General features: G+C 44.3%; 1 protein-coding gene and 1 non-coding gene across 2 annotated transcripts in view; both read right to left on the bottom strand.

Moving 5' to 3' along the window:
• The window catches only part of LOC126210256 (galactoside alpha-(1,2)-fucosyltransferase 1-like), a 283,214-nt gene that overhangs the window by 63,429 nt on the left and 200,943 nt on the right, over nucleotides 1-18,842 (bottom strand). Inside the window, exon 3 of the mRNA XM_049939447.1 lies at nucleotides 14,286-14,634. Coding sequence (XP_049795404.1) covers nucleotides 14,286-14,634 — 349 coding nt within the window. The remainder of the gene's footprint in view (nucleotides 1-14,285; nucleotides 14,635-18,842) is intronic.
• Trnas-cga (transfer RNA serine (anticodon CGA)) lies at nucleotides 8,918-8,992 on the bottom strand. Its single transcript has one exon. It is a non-coding gene; the product is annotated as a tRNA-Ser (tRNA).

Genomic DNA, 18,842 nt, shown 5'->3' with positions numbered 1-18,842 from the left:
CAGTCCCCTAGAACTTAGAACTACTTAAACCTAACTAACCTAAGGACATCACACAACACCCAGCCATCACGAGGCAGAGAAAATCCCTGACCCCGCCAGGAATCGAACCCGGGAATCCGGGCGTGGGAAGCGAGAACGCTAGCGCACGACCACGAGATGCGGGCGTACATGTAAAGGCACATGTTCTAGTAGCACAGGTAGAGTATCCCGTATGAAATCATGATAACGTGCTCCATTGAGCGTAGGTGGAAGAACATGGGGCCCAATCAAGGCATCACCAAAAATGCCTGCCCAAACGTTCACAGAAAATCTGTGTTGATGACGTGATTGCACAATTGCGTGCGGATTCTCGTCAGCCCACACATGTTGATCGTGAAAATTTACAATTTGATCACGTTGGAATGAAGCCTCATCCGTAAAGAGAACATTTGCACTGAAATGAGGATTGACACATTGTTGGATGAACCATTCGGAGAAGTGTACCCGTGGAGGCCAATCAGCTGCTGATAGTGCCTGCACACGCTGTACATGGTACGGAAACAACTGGTTCTCGCGTAGCACTCTCCATACAGTGACGTGGTCAACGTTACCTTGTACAGCAGCAACTTCTCTGACGCTGACATTAGGGTTATCGTCAACTGCACGAAGAATTGCCTCGTCCATTTCAGGTGTCCTCGTCGTTCTAGGTCTTCCCCAGTCGCGAGTCATAGGCTGAAATGTTCCGTGCTCCCTAAGACGCCGATCAATTGCTTCGAACGTCTTCCTGTCGGGACACCTTCGCTCTGGAAATCTGTCTCGATACAAACGTACCGCGCCACGGCTATTGCCCCGTGCTAATCCATACATCAAATGGGCGTCTGCCAACTCCGCATTTTTAAACATTGCACTGACTGCAAAACCACATTCGTGATGAACGCTAACCTGTTGATGCTACGTACTGATGTGCTTGATGCTAGTACTGTACAGCAATGAGTCGCGTGTCAACACAAGCACCGAAGTCACCATTACCTTCCTTCAATTGGGCAACTGGCGGTGAATCGAGGAAGTACAGTACATACCGACGAAACTAAAATAAGCTCCAACATGGAAATTAAGCGTTTCCGGACACATGTCCACAAACATCTTTTCTTTATTTGTGTGAGGAATGTTTCCTGAAAGTTTGGCCGTACCTTTTTGTAACACCCAGTATATACAAAACTGTCATCCACCGTTCTGTCCCTGTGACATAATTGTGAATGAAGTCATGTTGTTTAGAAACCATCTCTGTTCCGCTATATTCGGCCTAATTGAATTCCCATTGAAAACGGTCTGCAGCAGCCGCATGTCATTCTTTCAGATACTAGGGCCTGAAGATGCCTGGAAAACGTGGCCAGAAATCAGAAAACAAACGTGGAATGCCGTCGCGACCGCACTGGTCACGGTATCCGCCCTAGCGCCCTAGTACGCAAAGTTAGTCACAGTGTAGGTCTTCAGAAAAATGCCGTTCCAATATACCTTCTTTTTCACTTAAAAATATTTGGTATGATATCTTGTAATATGCGGATTCATAATATGTAAGTGGATTGCCTCTATCAATAACCATGATTTGGTGAAAATTTAACTTCTTTTCTTGTGGTCACTTTAACCCCCACTCTTTTTGCCCGTTCCTATGCGCCCCGATGTGTACCCCTACGGTGTCAGTACTGGCACTTGAGCTAAAAAGTCTCTCGAACACTGCTGTACAAGAAAAGCGGTGGTACAGTTTATAAGACGACGCCATACTTTTTATACGTTTTTGTAAGTATAGTTACATGTTATGTAAACCATAAATAGACATTACATACAGGGTGACGAAAGTTTCCTGTACTCGGACTTAGCAGCGCGATTCCTCACATACTGGCGATACAAAAATGTCACTAAGAAAATTTCGTCCTGTGCATATTTCGGGCAGTGAATGGACGTTAAGGACCGCAGTGTGGCAACACTAATCACATGCACGATAACTACCTCCGACAGCACATACAGCAGTGCTGTTCAGTTGGTGCAGTGGATTGTGTTTTGGGTTAGCGTGTAGGATATCGAGGGTTCGATTCTGGGTCTAGGCTTATTTATTTTTATTTGCTAAAAGCAGTCTGCGTGGTATGGTATCTTAATCGTTGTGGGTCTTCTACAAAACCTTTGCAGTTACGTACTACAACACGGAAATGGAAGTACAATCGTTTTCATTTGTCACCTTTTAAAGAAATCTTTTGCACTTCGTGGATTCGAATTATTTCGCACCACTGCATGTGCTACATTTAAAACTTTTTCTGTGTACACACTCCGCCAGTGGTCCCATCGATTAATACCAACTATTATACTTGCTAGGTTCAGGCCGACTATATTTAGTTAGGCCCTTACTTCATCTTCCTTGAGCAACGTCCTTTGAAAAATAATTTCGATGGGACCATTCGGGGACGGTACACAGAAAACAGGTTTGGAATCTGATAGATGCAGTGACGCGAAATAATTCGCGTCCACGACGTACAAAAATGCTGACCAATGAAAACGATCGTACTTTCATTTCTGTGGTATGTAACTGCAAATGTTTCATACCTGTATGACGATTAGGACGCCAGATGCCGTACCACGCAGACTACTTTTAGCGAAAAGAAACAAATAAGCTTCAACCATCTATCTCCTGAGTGCTTTTTTTTTTAAAAAAAATCTCATTTTGTTCGCTTTCGTTCGTTGTATGTGCTCGGGGCGGACGTCGTAAGACATCCGTTTAAGTTCGTTTTTGATCGGTTGACTGAGTTGTTTTATTACAGAGGGCTGCTAACCCTCTGACCTAACACGCTGAGCTACCGTGCTGGCTGAGGGCTAAGCCGAGACGCTGTCCAGTGTACCAACTGCACAGCACTGCCCCACCTCTCACAGAGGCAGTTACTGACACTTGATTGACTTTTGCCAATCTTTAACGTCCATTTACTGCCCGTAATATGCAGAGGATCTAATTTTGCGAGAGACATTTTTGTTTTGCCAGTATGTGAGGAATCGCGCTGCCGAGTCCGAGTGCCCGAATTTTTCTTCACCCTGTATAAGTACCAGTACAGATGCTTACTCTCACAAACAAATATTTATTTCCTTGAACCACACCACGCAAAAATTATCAACGGTCTATGGAACTAGTCACGAATAATAGGCTAGATACAACCTAATACATGTTCTTCCAATATGCAGTCTCACCATCCAAATAGTTTGCTAAAGACGTTAGTAGTACAATTTAAATGATGGTGTAACTTATAGGAATTTAACCACATCGCTCTGTGATGCACAATTCCTCTACAGTACCGTCGGTTGCAGTAGTTAGATAAGTACATTCACAATGATGCCATGCTTGTTAAACGAATCCATGACGAAACATGCCATTCTTTTTTGGATCTTATGTATCTCCCTGATTCACGTCCAAGACTGATGATAGTACTCAAGAAGAGGTTGAACAAGTGTTTTGTTAAGAAATTCTTTTGTGAGTGTACCACATTTCCTTAGGAATCTTTCAATAATTTGCAACCTTGCATCTACTGTTTTCTTCCAACACGTTTTACACTGCTGGGCATTAAAACTCCGCCTGTACGAAGGACAGCATATAATGTAATTTTACTTACTGTGTTTATGCGATACACGAGTACTTTGAAGCAGATATCTTCGGAGTAGTAAGGTGATGGCATAGCTCCATATTTAACAATCATATATAACGGCTGGCTCGACGAAAGATCCGTACCCAAAGTTTCGAAAGCTGCATAGGTCACAATAAATTACAAGCCCATATGGTTAGAGAACAGTCTTTTGACACAGAGTCAATACGGATTTAGAAGACACCATTCTTGTGAAACACAATTATCTCTTTACTCACACGAAGCATCGAGTGCTATCGACTAAGAATTTCAGAATCATTCCATATTTCTAGATTTCTGGAATGCTTTTGACACCGTACCTCACAAGCGGCTTGTAGCCAAATTGCGCCTTTATGCAATATCGTTCAGCTATGTGACTGAATTCGTAATTTCCTATAAGGGGGTCACAGCTTACAGTAACTGACGGAAAGACGCCGAGTAAAACAGAACTGATTTCTGGCGTTCCCCAAGGTACAGTTACAGGCCCTCCGTTGTTCCTTATCTGCATAAACGATTTAGGAGACAATCTGAGCAGCCGTCTTAGGTTGTTTGCAGATGAAGCTGTCGTTTGTCGTCTAGTAAAGTCATCAGAAGATCAAAAGCAATTGCAAAACGATTTATTTACGATATCTGTATGGTACGAAAATTGACAATTGACCCTAAATAATGAAAAGTGTGAGGTCGTCCACATGAATGCCAAAAGGGATCCGTTAAACTTCGGTTACATGATAAATCAGTCAAATCTAAAGGCCGAAAATTCAAGTAAATACCTAGGAATTAAATTACGAAAAACTTAAATTGAAAAGAACACACAGAAGATGTTGTGGAGAAGTCGAACCAAGGGCTGCATTTTATTGGCAGTGCACGTAGAAGATTCAACAGTTATACTAAAGAGTCTGCCTGGGTACCGCTGTGCGGTGTGGGATCGTTACCACATAGGATTAACAGAGTACATCGAGAACGTTCAGAGAACGGTAGCACGTATTCTTCTATCGAGAAATAGGGGACAGAGTGTCACGGCATGATACACGATTTGGTTCAAAAATGGTTCAAATGGCTCTGAGCACTATGGGACTTAACATCCATGGTCATCAGTCCCCTAGAACTACTTAAACCTAACTAACCTAAGGACATCACACAACACCCAGTCATCACGAGGCAGAGAAAATCCCTGACCCCGCCGGGAATCGAACCCGGGAACCCGGGCGTGGGAAGCAAGAACGCTACCGCACGACCACCAGCTGCGGACTCAGGATTTGGGGTAGGATCTTCTCACGAAATTTCAGTCACCAAGTTTGACCTCCATATGCGAAGATATTTTGTTGATGTCATCCTACATAAGAAGAAATGACCATCGTAATAAAATAAGGGAACTCAGACCTCGCACGGAAAGATGTTCATTTTTTCCGCGTGCTGTTAGAGAGTGGACTAACAGAGAGTTATTATGAAGGTGCGTCGATAAACCCTCTGCCAGAAACTTAAGTGTGATTTGGAGATTAGTCATATAGAATTAGTAGGAAGGATGCGTAATTAAATTTGTTGGATATTTGCGGGTGTACAGAGTCGCCACTTCTGCCAACAACAGTACGATTGAGTCGGTGGGGCATGGAGTTGAACTGACCTTGGATGACAGTTGTGGGCACGTAATTCCATGCTCCTTCAACTCCATGCCAGATTTCTTCAACTATAGAAACTCCACAACCAAAGAACTGGTGTTTTCCGCGAATTCTCGCTGGACAGAGCAACAAGAATCTAACACTCTCTATACTGAGGCAGGTCAGGACAGCACAGGCATAGGGAACATGCAGTCTTGCATTATATTATTGACAGCTAACTTCACAAATACCTTGAAGATAGTGCACAGCCAGCGACATTAGCTCATCAGAGATGTAATGGTTGCTGACCAAATTATGAGCTGTGCGAACCAGTGGCAATCTTGTTTGAGCAATGACACTAACATTGAGAGTCGTGTCATACCTTAAATGATATCTCTGCTTTAGTGAGCCCGAAGTGGTCTGAGGCAGCGAGCAGAGACGGTGTCCCTCACGGATAGTATGGGTCACGCGCAGGAGGGCTGTGAGCTGTGACGTGACAGTGAACCGTCTCGCCACGCCGCAGTGCATTGGAGCTTACAGGCACACGGCGCATCATGCGTAACTCATATGCACGTGTGAATGTTTTAGTGTATTATTACTATTATTATTAACTTCTGTACTAGATTATTTTTTCTATGTAGGTGAAATGCAAGTGTGAGGCATCTGAAGGATGTCAACCTCTTTCACCATCTTGGAGGGCACTGCATTTTTTTTCTGGGGGAAGAGGCTCACACTGAATTAGATTACATAGAGCTGTAGCCGAAGAAACTGCCTACAATGTCGTTTTAAACTCTTTAACTGTATTTTAACAGTTCTCATTTTCTATTCTGAAAGGTTAATTTACAAGTTTTTCTTATTTTCTCAGTTTTTGTCTTTGTTCATTCACAGTTCGCTTACCAACTTTTCATTTAGTTTTTCTCGTTAATAACTTTCATTCTGATGAAAGTGCGTGTCCTTACAAAACACATTACATGAAAGTCCACGATTACTGGATACTTTAGCCGGCCGGAGTGGCCGTGCGGTTCTGGGCGCTACAGTCTGGAACCGAGCGACCGCTACGGTCGCAGGTTCGAATCCTGCCTCGGGCATGGATGTGTGTGATGTCCTTAGGTTAGTTAGGTTTAATTAGTTCTAAGTTCTAGGCGACTGATGACCTCAGACGTTAAGTCGCATAGTGCTCAGAGCCATTTTGAGCCACTGGATACTTTAACCTTACAAAAACTTGTGGGTTACAATTGGATGAAGCTGACGTCGAATTGTTGAAATTCTCTTTCCATTTTCAAACAGAATTCCATACAACTTTCTGTTGGCTTCATTAAAGTTCCTGTCTAAACTGTTTGAAGCCAATTCTTTCCTGAAACATTTACGTGATCATTTAGTTTACCATAGAAAAATACTAATTTGGGGTGTTTGCGTTTAAGTCTGTAAGTAACATGGTCTCTAACAACTCAACATTGGTCTTAAAATGTAGAAAATTGTTCCCTTCGCATTCGCTGCAATTCTCAAAAATTTCTTCCATCTCTGAAACAATTTCTACAACTCCCTTGTTGTTGCACTCACTTTCCTGCAGACTATAAGTGTCCTGTTCCTCAGAAGATGACAATTCCACAGTTGTATCTCGAGTTTTTGGAAGGATATTAGCACGCAAAGTATAAAATTCTTCCTCTTCTTGCACATACCACGTGACAAGATTTCGCTTGCGTTACTGCTCAGAATCAAAGAATTAATTCCTTGGGAGACGGTAGTCAGGGAATCACCCCAGCATCTTCGCTTTTGGAAAAGTGGCTCTCAAGAACATCTTGATTGCATCTTGAAGATATGACGTACTTTTCTGCTGTGGTTAGTACAACTGGTGATCGTGCAGCAAACCATTATTTTTCATTCCGAAACTTGCTGTAACAATTCCTCAGTACACTGACAATGATCTTGGTGTAACTGCATACTCAATCACCGACCGCTAATAAAAGTTTGCGCAGTAGTAAACAGCCTTGTTTTTGCTCCTGAACGCAATTACAAAATATTAACACCTAAGGTCATCAGTCCCTCAGACTTAGAACTACTTAAATCTAACTAAACTGACATCACACACATCCATGCCGAAGGCAGGATTCGAACCTGCGACCGTAGCAGCAGCGCTGTTCCGGACTGAAGCGCCGAGAACAGCACGGCCACAGCGGCCGGCAACGCAATTACAATACAGCACGTTACGGTAGTTGCAGGCTTCTGAGTACTGGTTGGGTTCACGCTGACGTCAGCAGCGCGGCGTGCTAGTCCACAGACACACCTCTTGATCCCTACCGTGCAGTCTGGTACCCGTGGGCCCTCTGTCGCTTGAAGGACACAGACAGGCCTGTTCGCTGCCTTGGCTAAGCGGCGCCGGAGGACGTTACTGCGTCGAGGCGAGCCGACCCGCCTCTGCCTCGGTTACACGAGGAAGGCTACCTCGTCGGTGCCTGGACTGCTCGCACCTACCCAGCATACTTTCCGGCCGTTTTCCGCCCTGGCTTCTTGTTTTCAGCTGTGCCTCCTTGGCGCCTGTGTTCGTTACGGCCGCTGCGCGGTTCTCCCCTGATTAGCATGACTGAGCGTCGCTACAGCTTATGATCATTGGGTGAGCGCATCTTTATGTACTACTTCGCTATTTGCAACATTTTGGAGAACATGTGATGTTAGCCTGTCTGTCAATTCGTTACCGTTTGTAACGAGTTATCCTGTGTACTTTCACACAGTGTTATCTTGTATTTTGTTGAAACTGACTGTCGAGCCCTGGTGCTCTGCTCAGCCTCTCGCTTTATAAGCCAGCATAACTTGGCTTTTAAATAGTAAAGGGTCCTAATGTTTATGAGTTGTCATCGCTGATAAAGCCGGATCTGGTAACTGCTGAATTGTTTTCTCTTGCGGAGCCCAACTGACGTTTTGTACTAATAGGTTATTTTCAGTAACGTTTTTTTTATGTATTTCGTGTGTTGTGGATTAAAAGGCTGTTGCCATTTTGAGGCTAATAGTTTCGTTCTTTCAGTACACTGCTAAGCAAATTGTAAAGGGGCTGTTGCTTTGTGTCGTTTATCTTAAGTGGCAGTTGTGTCACTTCAACTTAAATGGGAGCTAAAGAACTCCTTTAGCCTTGTAATCAATGTATGCGTTATATATTCTGCATTTCCATTGCCCTTTTACATTAAGAGCTATGTATCTTAAAGAATGTTTTATTGTGTGTTGTACAAGTGGGAGCTCAGGTACTTCGAGGTTGCCCATGTCGTAAGGAATCCGAAAATTTTCCAGTGACGTCGGACTGGTACCTCCACTCCCGAGAATTTACTTATTTCTAGCATTTACCTTTCATATTGGTGATCTGATTCAAACTATCATGTTTGCTGTAACTTTTGTGATGAATTAATTTCATTGCATCAACTGATACTTCGAAAGGTTGCAAAATTTCTGTTTAACTTCACTTTATACTAGCATATTTTTTTAATTATATGCAGATGGAAATAAGGGGCAAGAAGGAAGCTGGGCATTTGCTTAGGTTTGAAAAATTGCTTCCTTAATTGCTTAAAATTAAAATTCAGATTTTACTTATGAATATTCTTAATTCAGTCAGCTGTAAAGTAATAAGAAAATTGTGATGGTATTAATAAATGTGTATATGATAATCATTACGAATGATACTTCCTCGCAGATTAAAACTGTGTGCCCAACCGAGACTCGAACTCGGGACCTTTGCCTTTCGCGGGCAAGTGCTCTACCAACTGAGCTATCGAAGCACGACTCACGCCCGGTCTCACAGCTTTACTTCTGCCAGTATCTCGTCTCCTACCTTCTAAACTTTACAGAAGCTCTCCTGCGAACCTTGCAGAACTAGCACTCCTGAAAGAAAGGATATTGCGGAGACATGGCTTAGCCACAGCCTGGGGGATGTTTCCAGAATGAGATTTTCACTCTGCAGCGGAGTGTGCGCTGATATGAAACTTCCTGGCAGATTAAAACTGTGTGCCCGACCGAGAAAGGCAAAGGTCCCGAGTTCGAGTCTCGGTCGGGCACACAGTTTTAATCTGCCAGGAAGTTTCATATCAGCGCACACTCCGCTGCAGAGTGAAAATCTCATTCTGGATTACGAATGATGTTCAATCCCTTAAGGCCCAGTCCTTCCTGTCAAGTCTACCCACATGAAAGTAGTGCATTATAGTGCTGTGTTTATGGTGGCACCCTACAACATCACACTACTCAAAAGAGCTGATAAGTGCTGCACTGTGTCACAACGATGACTGAGATCTGGCCTTGTTCATTGTCGCCAAACCCTGCACACACACACACACACACACACACACACACACACACACACACACAGACTTCCTCTTCATCCCACATGATGCCTCTCCAGTTTCTAGAGCAGAGCTCGTGCCAGCAGACCTTCCTCGGACTGTACAGGAGTCTCACAAATTAAACTTTTCATATGTCCACACAAGAAGTAGCGCACAGGGGTTTAGTCTGGCGGTCGTGGCGGCCACGTGGTTGAACCACCTCAGCCTCTCTATCTTTCACCATATCGTCTGTCGAGATGCCTCTGAACCGCATGTGAAGTAAGGTCGTGCACCATCATGCTGAAACCACATTTCCTGACGAACATTCAGTGCCACAGCTTTCAAGAACAGGTCCAATGCGTTTTGCAGGAAGATCAAGTTAGCAGGATCAGTTAGCTTGACTGGAAAGAGGTATGGCCCAATCACATGACAGTCCAGAATATACCTCCATACACTTTAATTACCAAATCAGTGCTAATATCCCTGAGCATGCATGGCACAAAGGTTTCCACCTGTCCAGAAGTACCTGTTTAGCGAATTCTGAACACAGTTCCTAGAGAACATACACTCCTGGAAACTGAAATAAGAACACCGTGAATTCATTGTCCCAGGAAGTGGAAACTTTATTGACACATTCCTGGGGTCAGATACATCACATGATCACACTGACAGAACCACAGGCACATAGACACAGGCAACAGAGCATGCACAATGTCGGCACTAGTACAGTGTATATCCACCTTTCGCAGCAATGCAGGCTGCTATTCTCCCATGGAGACGATCGTAGAGATGCTGGATGTAGTCCTGTGGAACGGCTTGCCATGCCATTTCCACCTGGCGCCTCAGTTGGACCAGCGTTCGTGCTGGACGTGCAGACCGCGTGAGACGACGCTTCATCCAGTCCCAAACATGCTCAATGGGGGACAGATCCGGAGATCTTGCTGGCCAGGGTAGTTGACTTACACCTTCTAGAGCACGTTGGGTGGCACGGGATACATGCGGACGTGCATTGTCCTGTTGGAACAAAAAAATGGTTCAAATGGCTCTGAGCACTATGGGACTCAACTGCTGAGGTCATTAGTCCCCTAGAACTTAGAACTAGTTAAACCTAACTAACCTAAGGACATCACAAACATCCATGCCCGAGGCAGGATTCGAACCTGCGACCGTAGCGGTCTTGCGGTTCCAGACTGCAGCGCCTTTAACCGCACGGCCACTTCGGCCGGCTCCTGTTGGAACAGCAAGTTCCCTTGCCGGTCTAGGAATGGTAGAACGATGGGTTCGATGACGATTTGGATGTACCGTGCACTATTCAGTGTCCCCTCGACGATCACCAGTGGTGTACGGCCAGTGTAGGAGATCGCTCCCCACACCATGATGCCGGGTGTTGGCCCTGTGTGCCTCGGTCGTATGCAGTCCTGATTGTGGCGCTCACCTGCACGGCGCCAAACACGCATACGACCATCATTGGCACCAAGGCAGAAGCGACTCTCATCGCTGTAGACGACACGTCTCCATTCGTCCCTCCATTCACGCCTGTCGCGACACCACTGGAGGCGGGCTGCACGATGTTGGGGCGTGAGCGGAAGACGGCCTAACGGTGTGCGGGACCGTAGCCCAGCTTCATGGAGACGGTTGCGAATGGTCCTCGCCGATACCCCAGGAGCAACAGTGTCCCTAATTTTCTGGGAAGTGGCGGTGCGGTCCCCTACGGCACTGCATAGGATCCTACGGTCTTGGCGTGCATCCGTGCGTCGCTGCGGTCCGGTCCCAGGTCGACGGGCACGTGCACCTTCCGCCGACCACTGGCGACAACATCGATGTACTGTGGAGACCTCACGCCCCACGTGTTGAGCAATTCGGCGGTACGTCCACCCGGCCTCCCGCATGCCCACTATACGCCCTCGCTCAAAGTCCGTCAACTGCACATACGGTTCACGTCCACGCTGTCGCGGCATGCTACCAGTGTTAAAGACTGCGATGGAGCTCCGTATGCCACGGCAAACAGGCTGACACTGACGGCGGCGGTGCACAAATGCTGCGCAGCTAGCGCCATTCGGCGGCCAACACCGCGGTTCCTCGTGTGTCCGCTGTGCCGTGCGTGTGATCATTGCTTGTACAGCCCTCTCGCAGTGTCCGGAGCAAGTATGGTGGGTCTGACACACCGGTGTCAATGTGTTCTTTTTTCCATTTCCAGGAGTGTATATTCATCTGTGAACAGAACTTGTTGTGGAGACACAGTATGCAGCAGTGCCGGAACTGTGGCAGCCAGGACCGATAATGTGTACCCTTACTACGTGGTATGGAAGTAACTGTTGCTCACACAGATGTCCCAGACGGTACTGTGACTAACACTCATTGCACACACTGTTGTTCAAGGACTCGTTCACGGGTTCTCTTCAATGCCATGCAGTACGTCATCTTCAAATTCGGGCGTGCCGCGTTGCCATGGAGCACCAGGTTCCTGCCTCCTCACGGTGAAGGTAGCTCTTTCTCAGAGCTGCTGTGTATCTTGGTTAAATGTTTTTGTGATGGCGTGCTACGTTGTGGAAAACGTTCTTGATACAGCCAACTAGCACCTCTTCTGTTATCTCGAGCATCACCATATTCAAGGATCATGTCTGCGTGCTCCGAAAACATGTACCGAACTGTGTTTACTGTATTGGAGGTGGTCAGGTATTGAACAGGTCTCGTACAAAGATAGACATCTAGTAACATCAGGTGGCTGTCTGACATAGTACACATCATAGTGTCCGCTCTATTGCATACCAGGACAAGCAGTTCTCTGGCGTTTCTCTTTCTTTCAACAGATGTGGACGCATTGCACACCTGAATAGAAACCGTCGTAGAACGGAAATTGTAAGTTTTCTGAAAAAGAGTTCCTGCTCAAAATACTGGGTGATCAAAAAGTCAGTATAAATTTGAAAACTGAATAAATCACGGAATAATGTAGATAGAGAGGTACAAATTGACACACATGCTTGGAATGACATGGGGTTTTATTAGAACCAAAAAAATACAAAAGTTCAAAAAATGTCCGACAGATGGCGCTTCATCTGATCAGAATAGCAATAATTAGCATAACAAAGTAAGACAAAGCAAAGATGATGTTCTTTACAGGAAATGCTCAATATGTCCACCATCATTCCTCAACAATAGCTGTAGTCGAGTAATAATGTTGTGAACCGCACTGTAAAGCATGTCCGGAGTTATGGTGAGGCATTGGTGTCGGATGTTGTCTTTCAGCATCCCTTGAGATGTCGGTCGATCATGATACACTTGCGACTTCAGTTAACCCCAAAGCCAATAATCGCATGGACTGAGGTCTGGGGACCTGGGAAGCCACGCATAACGAAAGTGGCAGCTGGGCACACGATCATCACCAAACGACGCGCGCAAGAGATCTTTCACGCATCTAGCAATATGGGGTGGAGCGCCAACCTGCATAAACATCGTGCGTTCCAGCAGGTGTTTATCAGCCAGGCTAATGCGATTCTGTAACATATCGGCGTACCTCTCACTCGTCACGGCAGTAGTTACAAAACCAGAATCACGCATTTCCTCGAAGAAAAAAGGCCCGATAACGGTAGATGTGGTAAATCCAACCCATACCGTGACTTTCGCGTGGTGCAATGGAGTTTCCACGACAATTCTAGGATTTTCGGTAGCTCAAATTCTGCAGTTGTGGGTGTTGACAGACCCACCAATCGTCATCCCCCGCCATCTTTTGAAACGCCCACACCGCAAATGCCCTCTGCTTCACTAAATCGCCAGTTAACAGTTCATGATCCCAATGGATTTTGTACGGATAGCATCGGAGGGTACGCTTGAGTGCCAACCAAACAGTAGTGTATGGAATGCCGGTGCAATGTACGACTGCACAAGCGCTGACTTCCCCGTGCATAGACGAACCCGCTACAGTCTCCATTTCTTCCTGAACTGTCTCAGCAGCATTACGCCTTGTGCTCAGTTGGCCACTACGGTGTCTATCGTCTAAACAACCTGTGGCTTCGAACTTCGAAATCATTCTCGCCACAGCTGCATTTGTCAACGGACCTTTAGCCATTCGAATCCCCTTCCTATGGCGATAGGATCATAACGCTGAACTAGCACATTCCCCATTCTGATAATACCTGATAATACAGCTCCACTAAAAGTGCCTTTTCAGGTAAAGTCAACATGCTGCGACTGCTGGTGCATCTGATTCTCTCTCTCATTACAGCTCCTTTTATACACTGACGTTTTGCTGTCCAGCGCCATCTGTCGGACATTTTGTGATATTTGTTTTTTTTTTTTTGTTGTTCTAATGTCATTCCAAGCATGTGTGTCAATTTTTATCTCTCTATCTACATTATTCCGTGGTTTATTAAGTTTTCAAATTTATACTGACTTTTTGATCACCCGGTACTATGTACTCACTCTCCTATACAAGTTCTAGAAGTTTGTTATGGGAATTCCGAACGCCCTGACTGTATTGTAGATGGTGGTGTTACTCCTGTAAACTTTGTGCTGATGCACTGAAATACTAAATCACCTGCATATCCAAGCCAATTATTTATTTGTTATGAACCACTTTTTTGGAGCTGCTGTTTTAATGGCCAACAGTGTATATGGCCATTCCACTAAGGGTCGTCATGGGCAGTTATTCACAATAATTTCATGATTTTTACTGTTCACAGTGATTTTTTTGGCACTTACATAGTTCAAATGGACCTTATTGACTATTTATGTTCAGTATGTTACATTTCTTTACGTACCTGAGAATGACAGGCATGTGCCTACTCTGTGCCCATCTCACCATTTCCTCTACAGTGAGTGGATGTGGAGGCTGTCTCTGTTCGTCGTTCAGCACTTTGTTCTCAGTAAGATTCTGTCCCCGGCACGGAGGCTGCTGCAGAAGCACGGACAAAGGGTCTGCAGTGAGGTTGTCAAAGACTGCAGCCAGCAATGTGGAAATGTTGGATGGGACAGCTAGTTGCAGATGGTGGTGCCGCGCCACGGCAGCTGCAGAAGCGTACTCTAGCACGAGGTTCCCCAGTCTGCCACCAGGTTGCACTGTCACTACACCCTCCAGGCAGACTGCAGCTGGTCCGGTTCTGCTGCTGTCTGCACACAATTCACAGCAGCTTCTCAAGACTCTTTGTTTGCAGGCCACTCTCTGCATATACACAACCTGTTGACTGTCAAAAGGCTGTAGAGAGTAGAAGTTGCATGAACGTCCTCCAGGTGCTGATACACGGTTCAGTTTTCATTTGGGGATGGAGAGTTGTTACATCCCCCTCGTCTCGACAATATAACTTGATGTCACCATCAGTTTAACATGCCACAGGTGTGTACAGTTCTAATAATAACAGTAATAAAATACAGTATATAAAATTTTTAATATAGTAATAATAAATTGTTTAATTACCTTAAAGTGTATCAAATACTTTATTATAATAATAACAATAATAATTAGTTGAAATCAGTGTTAGTTCATTGCTTTACCAAAACATCCAAGTAATTACTACTCAGAAAACTACAGTGTGTGAAAATTACACTTCCAAAAATGAAACACGTGTGTAGGAGAGCAAATTACTCATTTTATCATATCGATGTGACTAGCACCCAGTAGGACTCTGCAGCTCCCCGCATCCCTTCTCTTCTTCCCCCCTCTTCCTTCCCCTTCCTTCTCTCCACCCAACACTCTCCCCTCCCACCTTCCTACGCCACACCCCCCCTCCTAAGCCATATCCCTGTTTTGCAAAGTTCTAGGGGGGACTGATGACCTCAGATGTTAAGTCCCACAGGGCTCAGAGCCATTTTTGTTTTGCAAAGAGGCCAATCAGAGAGAATTAAGCCAATACACATATTTAGCTCTTCCACTTGCAGCTCAGTGTTTTACTGTCCAATTATATTTCTCAACTGCTCCTTAAACCACATCTCTTTCTTGGCAATAGCCAGATCAAAGGACTTCCTACAGCAAGTGCGTTTGTGTGTGTGTGTCGGGGGGGGGGGGGGGGGGGATGGGGGCTGGGGAGTGCAGGGGGGGGGAGGAATAACATCATTCTAGTCCCAAGTTGTTCGCCATTGCTTATCATCTGCATGACATCAGACATATTCATGTCATTGCCAAATATCAATTCACTTTCTGCACTCCTAAAATTATGAAACGTTATACTATAAGTGTAAGAAGAAGTAAAAACTTTGAGGCTCGCCGATGACATTGTAATTCTGTCAGAGACAGCAAAGGACTTGGAAGAGCAGTTGAACAGAATGGACAGTGTCTTGAAAGGAGGATATAAGATGAACATCAACAAAAGCAAAACGAGGATAATGGAATGTAAATTAAATTGGGTGATGCTGAGGGGATTAGGAAATGAGACACTTAAAGTAGTAAAGGAATTTTGCTATTTGGGGAGCAAAATAACTGACGATGGTCGAAGTAGAGAGGATATAAAATGTAGACTGGCAATGGCAAGGAAATCTTTTCTGAAGAAGAGAAATTTGTTAACATCGAGTATAGATTTAAGTGTCAGGAAGTCGTTTCTGAAAGTATTTGTATGGAGTGTAGCCATGTATGGAAGTGAAACATGGACGATAACCAGTTTGGACAAGAAGAGAATAGAAGCTTTCGAAATGTGGTGCTACAGAAGAATGCTGAAGATAAGGTGGGTAGATCACGTAACTAATGAGGAGATATTTAATAGGATTGGGGAGAAGAGAAGTTTGTGGCACAACTTGACTAGAAGAAGGGATCGGTTGGTAGGACATGTTTTGAGGCATCAAGGGATCACAAATTTAGCATTGGAGGGCAGCGTGGAGGGTAAAAATCGTAGAGGGAGACCAAGAGATCAATACACTAAGCAGATTCAGAAGGATGTAAGTTGCAGTAGGTACTGGGAGATGAAGAAGCTTGCACAGGATAGAGTAGCATGGAGACCTGCATCAAACCAGTCTCAGGACTGAGGACCACAACAACAACAACAACATACTGTAAGTGGTTTGAGAGGGCATATTGGCTTATTTTTCTAGATTTCCTGTTTTTTATATAAATCTTGTGAGCAGTATGTGCTTAAGCATGCATTTTGATGTTGTGGGCATCACAAACAAAATGGTTCAAATGGCTCTGTACTATGCGACTCAACTTCTGAGGTCATCAGTCGCCTAGAACTTAGAACTAATTAAACCTAACTAACCTAAGGACATCACACACATCCATGCCCGAGGCAGGATTCGAACCTGCGACCGGAGCGGTCACGCGGTTCTAGACTGAAGCGCCTAGACCGCACGGCCACACTGGGCGGCCCATCACAAACAGATGGTAGCTTTATTTTGTGTTTTAAGTGTTCCCAAGTAAGAGATCTGGAGACACAGCTACTTCCACAACAAAATAAATGACATGTTTCAGTTTTGCTATATTTGAATGTATTTAAGACTGCAATGAAAAATAGTTTTTCTACTTACTATATATGGGAAATACCTGGAAGACTGTGTACCTAGGAGCACATCGTCTTTCCTGGACAGTGTTTCAGTCTCACGACAGATTTTGTAACTGCATGGAGGAACGTGCACTAGAGACCATCATAACCAGTTTCCAGCATTTTCTACTGTTTTTGTTCTCCTGAGACATGAGATTGTGTATTGTGCAACGTTTGTAAATATTAAACGTTCTAAATATTTGAGTACTGTGCAATACATATCAAAGCTATTTGGAGAATACTGTTAATTTTTGTGTTACAGAGTTTTATGGTGAGTAAAATACTGTATATTTTTAAAGTAGGTTACACACAGGACGTGTGAGCAGTTAAGCTATATGTCGACAGTTGAGTACCATCCTGTACTTTGAAACAGAAACGGGACATATAGCCACTTGAAAATGGAGTTTCTTTAATGTTTCCACAGTTTTCCTTGTCTGGAAAATGGGAATTTGTGTTAGTTGCTAATAGCTTCTGTTTCAAAATGTTTTTAACTTGTTATTGATTTTTCCTGCCTTGTATCATGACTTTCAGAATGTTATACGAGAAAAGTACGAGTTGGGTTTCACATAATCTGTACTTCCGAAGTTCATGGCGGTTGGCATGGGGGAGGTCGATATTTTCGAGATACCTCATTATGTTTAAGCTCGGAATATGATCTATGATTCTACAACAAATGGATGTCAAGGTTATTGGACGGTGGTTATGAGTTCTGCCACCCTTCTTGTTGATGGGTGTGGTGTGTGCTTTGTTCCACCTGCTGGGAACGGTTCTCTGTTCAAGGTTTCTACGATAGAGGTAGTTAACACAGGGGCTATCTCTGTCGCGGATTCCATCAGGCGCTGGAGCCTTCTTCAGTTTTAACGATTTCAGCCGTTTTGCAATGACAACGACACTAATATCTATCTATTTATTACTCATTCTTTGAAGAGGAAATAACAATCAAAATGTTCTAAACGAACTTTTAAGTTTTACTCAGAGACATAATTTTACGAAGGCTGAATAACTCACTCTTGAGTATAGACAAATTTTTCTATGCACTGTGTGCAATGTGTGTGATTCCTGTGAGATGTGTTGTCTCTTCGTCAAACTGTTTGGTCGTTTTTAAAATAATTGAAAAGCCACAATCGCTTGAATCGTTTATTAGATGACCGGTTTTAGCTCTCTGAAGGTGCCATCATCAGATCTGAAACGTGAATTAACATTAATAAAACCATATGGACTTCATGGCATATGAGGCAGACCATCGGATAAAATCATTGTCACAACCAATAAAAAATAAAAACTGCTCTCATGGTCGTTCTTTCCATAAAATATAAAACTGAAGTCACCAGATAAAACTACCACTGTTCGCCTAACACCGATGATGGCACCTTCACCTTCAGAGTGTTGAAACCGGTCATCTAGTAAACGATTGAAGCGATCGTGGCTTTTCAATTATTTTAAAAACAGAGTGATCGCCCCACGACACACCATGTGTTCACTGTTTGGTCGTTGTTGAAATCCAATATTACATATTTCGGTATCTGGATGACTGACTGATCTGGCCTTGTAACTTTAATCAAAACAATCTCGCTGTGCTGGTACTGCAAACAGCTAAAAGCAACGAGAAACCATAGCCATAATTTTCTCGAGGGCTTGCAGCTCTACTGTATGGTTAAGTGATGACGGTATCCTCTTGGGTAAAATATTCTCATACGGATCTCCTGGCGGGGACTGCTCAGGAGAATGTCGTTATCAGGAGAAACGAAAATGACGTTCTACGGGTCGTAGCGTGGAATGTAGACCCCCTTAATCAGGCCAGTAGGTTAGAAAATTTAAGAAGGGAAAAGGATAGGTTAAAGTTAGATACATTGG

This window comes from Schistocerca nitens, chromosome 10 (assembly GCF_023898315.1).
Source record: "Schistocerca nitens isolate TAMUIC-IGC-003100 chromosome 10, iqSchNite1.1, whole genome shotgun sequence".
Taxonomy (NCBI): domain Eukaryota; kingdom Metazoa; phylum Arthropoda; class Insecta; order Orthoptera; family Acrididae; genus Schistocerca; species Schistocerca nitens.
Note: the sequence above shows the minus strand (reverse complement) of the source record. Positions and strands in the feature narration are given on the sequence as shown.